At 44.8% G+C, this 3,919-nt stretch overlaps 1 protein-coding gene across 3 annotated transcripts in view; it reads left to right on the top strand.

Annotated features, from left to right (window-relative positions):
- Positions 1–448: 448 nt before the first annotated feature.
- CCAR1 (cell division cycle and apoptosis regulator 1) overlaps positions 449–3,919 on the top strand; it is a 76,391-nt gene continuing 72,920 nt past the window's right edge. Inside the window, exons 1-2 of one of the 3 annotated variants that reach the window (XM_006148937.3) lie at positions 449–657; positions 1,664–1,785. In XM_006148937.3, coding sequence (XP_006148999.1) covers positions 1,713–1,785 — 73 coding nt within the window. In that variant the 5' untranslated portion in view covers positions 449–657; positions 1,664–1,712. Of the gene's footprint in view, positions 658–781; positions 858–1,663; positions 1,786–3,919 lie in introns of those variants that run through there. The other 2 variants (XM_027772046.1, XM_027772045.1) reach the window with 2 other exon arrangements.

The following is a 3,919-nucleotide window of genomic DNA, read 5'->3' as shown; positions in this document are numbered from 1 at the left end:
TGTGTGCTAGTGATTTATACACAATCTTATGAATGTAGTAAAAGCCATGAAACGTCCACTAAAATATTTTAAATGGAGAATTGTACGTTAAGTGGGTTTTACCTAATTTTAAAAATTAACTAACAATATGTTACAAAATACATCCATTCTTCCAACTACTTGAAGTAGAAAGAAGAAAATAAAAATAGTAAAAATATACAAAATGGCGGCGGGCCTGAACGGACCACGTGACCTCCGCTTCTCTCCTTCCCACCCAGAGGAGAGCGTTTCCCTCAGCCCTAGCGCTGAGACGCAGCGGGGCTCACGGCTAAGTGGAGCCAAGGTAACCCCTTGGAGGCGCGCTCCGGTTCTAGCCTCGTCGGAAAGGGGCGAGAGTACAGAAGGCGAGCTCGTGAGCGCGCACGTAGGACGTCACCCCGTAAGCCGTTCCTCCGGGAGATGGGAAGGGGGGAGCGGCGTGGAGGGAGAGGGCCGAGCGGCGCATGCGCGCAAGGCCGAGGGGTTTGAAATGGCTTCGGCGTTAGCCGGGACCCGACTCAGGTGAAGTCTGGTCTGCGTGGTTGGAGCGGCAGTCGGCCGGGCCCGGGGCTTTCACATCCTAGCGGATCCGCGGAAGTGCTGACAGCGACCGTTTCGGTAGCGCGGCGGCCAGCGACGGTGGGACTCTCTTGGGACGGGAGCGGGAGGGACGCGGTCCCTTTTGTGCGGGTCGGAGCAGGCCCCGCGCGCTGCCCCCCCCCCACCCGGGCGCTCACCCCGCGGCCCTTCAGACGCCAGGCGCCCCTCAGCCTCCGCCTCGCGGGGCCGCCGCTCAGGGCCGTGCGGTTTTCGCCTCCCGGCTTCCACCCCGAGGATCGGTGCGGTCGCGAGGGTTTTAGGGGATGGAAGCTTTCTCTCCCCTGTCGGGGTTTGTGGGGACCTGGCTCTTGGTCTGGCCCTGTGGGCGCTTCAGCCATTATGTGGGAGCGGTGGGGTTCCTGCCTCCGTGGCTGCGCCCGCGTTGCCCCGGGGCCGGAGGAAGATGGGTGGCAGAGCCTTCCGAGTCGCAGTCCCGGGCCCGAGGGTGCGCGGGCGGAGAGCGTCGCCTTGTTCTGGCTTGACTTTTGGGGGAGGAGTCTTGGTGTTTCTTTAAGGGGCTTCAGTTACCTCTACTGCCTTTGAGGGATGAGAGGGAAAAGAAGCCCCCCCTCCCCCAGTTCCTTTTTGAGAAAGTAAAGAGATGTTCGTTATTTAAGCGATTCCCTTGAGTACCTTGATTTGGGGTTTCGTTCCAGTTTCTCTTACCAGTTTCGCCTCTGCTGTTACCTACTCAGCCCGGTGCTGAAAGAAGCACGCAGGTTGTATTTCCTGTGAATATAAAGTTGTGAACTCTATTGGTTACAATGGGTAGATACAGCAGATGATGTGTTCATCGTGACGTTGGTAGTTGCAGAAAGAAGTGCTTTTCTAAGTATCCTAATTTTGTCCTTTAAGATAGGGTCGGGTACTTTAGTGATCTACTTGATGTAAAATGGTTTTTGCTGCATTTCCGATGTTCATTTGTTCCCTTTCTACTTCCATCATTTACAAAGACGTTTTAGGTGCATAAAACATTTCTTAAATATAGCTTCTTGTGATATATTTAGTTTGGTTGAACTTTAAAATGTGGGTTCTTTCTTAACAGATCACTGCTATAGAAGACCAGCAAGTGAAGGTATTTTTTACCTTGCATCATGGCTCAGTTTGGAGGGCAGAAGAATCCGCCATGGGCTACTCAGTTTACAGCCACTGCGGTATCACAGCCAGGTCAGCCTACTGAACACATGTACAGTAAATGTGTGGGGGAGGGTCTCTTTTACCTGTGTGAATTGGGCTATGAATAAGGATGTAAGATGTTTGCAAGTGATATATTTTTCAACTTTATCTTTTAAGTCTCTTTTAAAAATTTCTAGATAACTAGCAAAAAAGCTGATTTTCATAGCAGTTTGGGCAGTTTTAGAGGTTTCAATACTTTAAGTTGAGTAGCTTTTAATTTCTTTGTTAGAGATTATCAGCCACTCATTCATTATTAGGTATCAGTAATAACAAGTTAGGGTTAAAAGTTAAATATGTTTCAAAGCCATACTTTATTTAAAACTGTACATGACAGTGATTATCAGTTGTCTCAATTAAAAGTAGAAAAACTGACTTTTAGGAATTTACTTACTAGGCCCAATTGAAATAGTAGTAAATGACATTAACATTTTCAAAATGCAGCCAACAAAATGTCATTTTCTTTTTTTTTTTTTAAGAATTATTTTATTTAACCATGTTTATTTATTTATTTTAATTTGACCAGAGAGGGACATAGTGAGAGAGAGATAGAGAGAGAGAGAATCAGAAAGTAAGCTGCCAGGTCTGGAACTTAGAACTGCAGTTGGCCACATGGGAGTCCAGTGCTCTTAACCACCACACCACCTTTTGACCACCCCCCAAGTAGCGTTTTCTTTTTTAAAGAAATTATTTAATTTTATTTATTATTATTTTAAAATTTGACCAGAAAGAGAAAGAGAGGTAGATGGAACGTGAGAAAGCAAACCTCCAGGTTCAGTACTTGAACTGTGTTTGGCTATGTGGGAGTCCAGCGCCTTAAACCATCATGCCACCTGCTGGGGCCCAAAATATCATTTTCAAAATAAACTAAATGAAAAGGTTGTTGATAGTTTTTTCAATAAATTTCCTTAGGAAGAATTTTTTGTTTTGTTTTCAACCATATCTGGACTTCTTGGTTAAATCTTAAAATATTTAACTCCTTTTGTAGCTTTGTATTTTTTACTGAAATATAATAAACCAATAATATTTAGGAGTTTCAAATAAATTTCCCAGTAATTCTGTAGAATGAGAGTTTAAGGACCCATACAAATTATAGTTTATTCTGTTAATTTAAATACATTTATTTACGATACATATTTTTAGAAATTATTTAATTTTTATTTTTTCATTCATTTATTTTAATTTGATCAGAGATAGACATAGGGTGGGGGGTAAAGTGAGAAATCTAGCCGCCAAGTCTGGGACTTGAACCATGGTCGACCATGTGGGAGTGTCCATTGCCTTACCTAGAGATTTTTTTGGTTGTTGTTATAGGGTGCATGCGCGTGCTGGTGAGACAGAGACAAAGTGAGAAACCATCCCCCAGGGGAGATGGCCATACCACAATCCATTCTCTTCTTAGCATTTTGGACCCACAGGCACATAAACCTGGCATGATTTTTTTTTTTTAAATAATTATTGTATATGACTTTATTTATTTTAATTTTTGACCTGAGAGAGAGAGACAGAAAGTGTGAAAGCAGGCCGCCAGGTCTGGAACTTCAATTGAGGTTGGCCATGTGGGAGTCTAGGGCCCTTAACTACCATGCTACCTGCACGCCCCAGATTGGTGGGAGTTTTAAACCTTGGATCTAGGACGCCAACTTAGGACTGCAGCCGAGGTCCACTATGTGGGAATCCAGCAATGTAATCATTACGCCATCTGCTGGTCCCGGATACTTTTTTTTTTTAATTTTATTTATTTGTTTATTTTATTTTAATTTGACAGAGAGAGAGAAAGTGAGAAAGCAAGCCACTAGGCCCAGGACTCGAACTGTGGTCAGCCATGTGGGAGTGTCCAGCACCTTAACCAACACACCACCTGCTTGTCCCCTCAGATACTTATTTTGAGATCAATTAAAGACACTCTGATTTTTTTTTTTTTTAAAGAATTACTTAATTTTTCAGGAACCAGCAGTTAGTGTGATGGCTATGTCGCTGGACTCCCACGTAGTCGACCGTGGTTCTTGTCCTGGACCCGGTGGCTTAAAACTCACGCCGGGCGCATGTGCGTGCGTGCCCAAGATCCCGAGAGGTCAATGGAGGAGAAGGGATTGCGGCGTGACCATCCCCTCTGGGGGGGTGATTT

Source organism: Tupaia chinensis, unplaced genomic scaffold, assembly GCF_000334495.1.
Source record: "Tupaia chinensis unplaced genomic scaffold, TupChi_1.0 Scaffold000250_1, whole genome shotgun sequence".
Lineage (NCBI taxonomy): Eukaryota > Metazoa > Chordata > Mammalia > Scandentia > Tupaiidae > Tupaia > Tupaia belangeri.
This window is presented reverse-complemented; position numbering and strand designations above follow the sequence as displayed.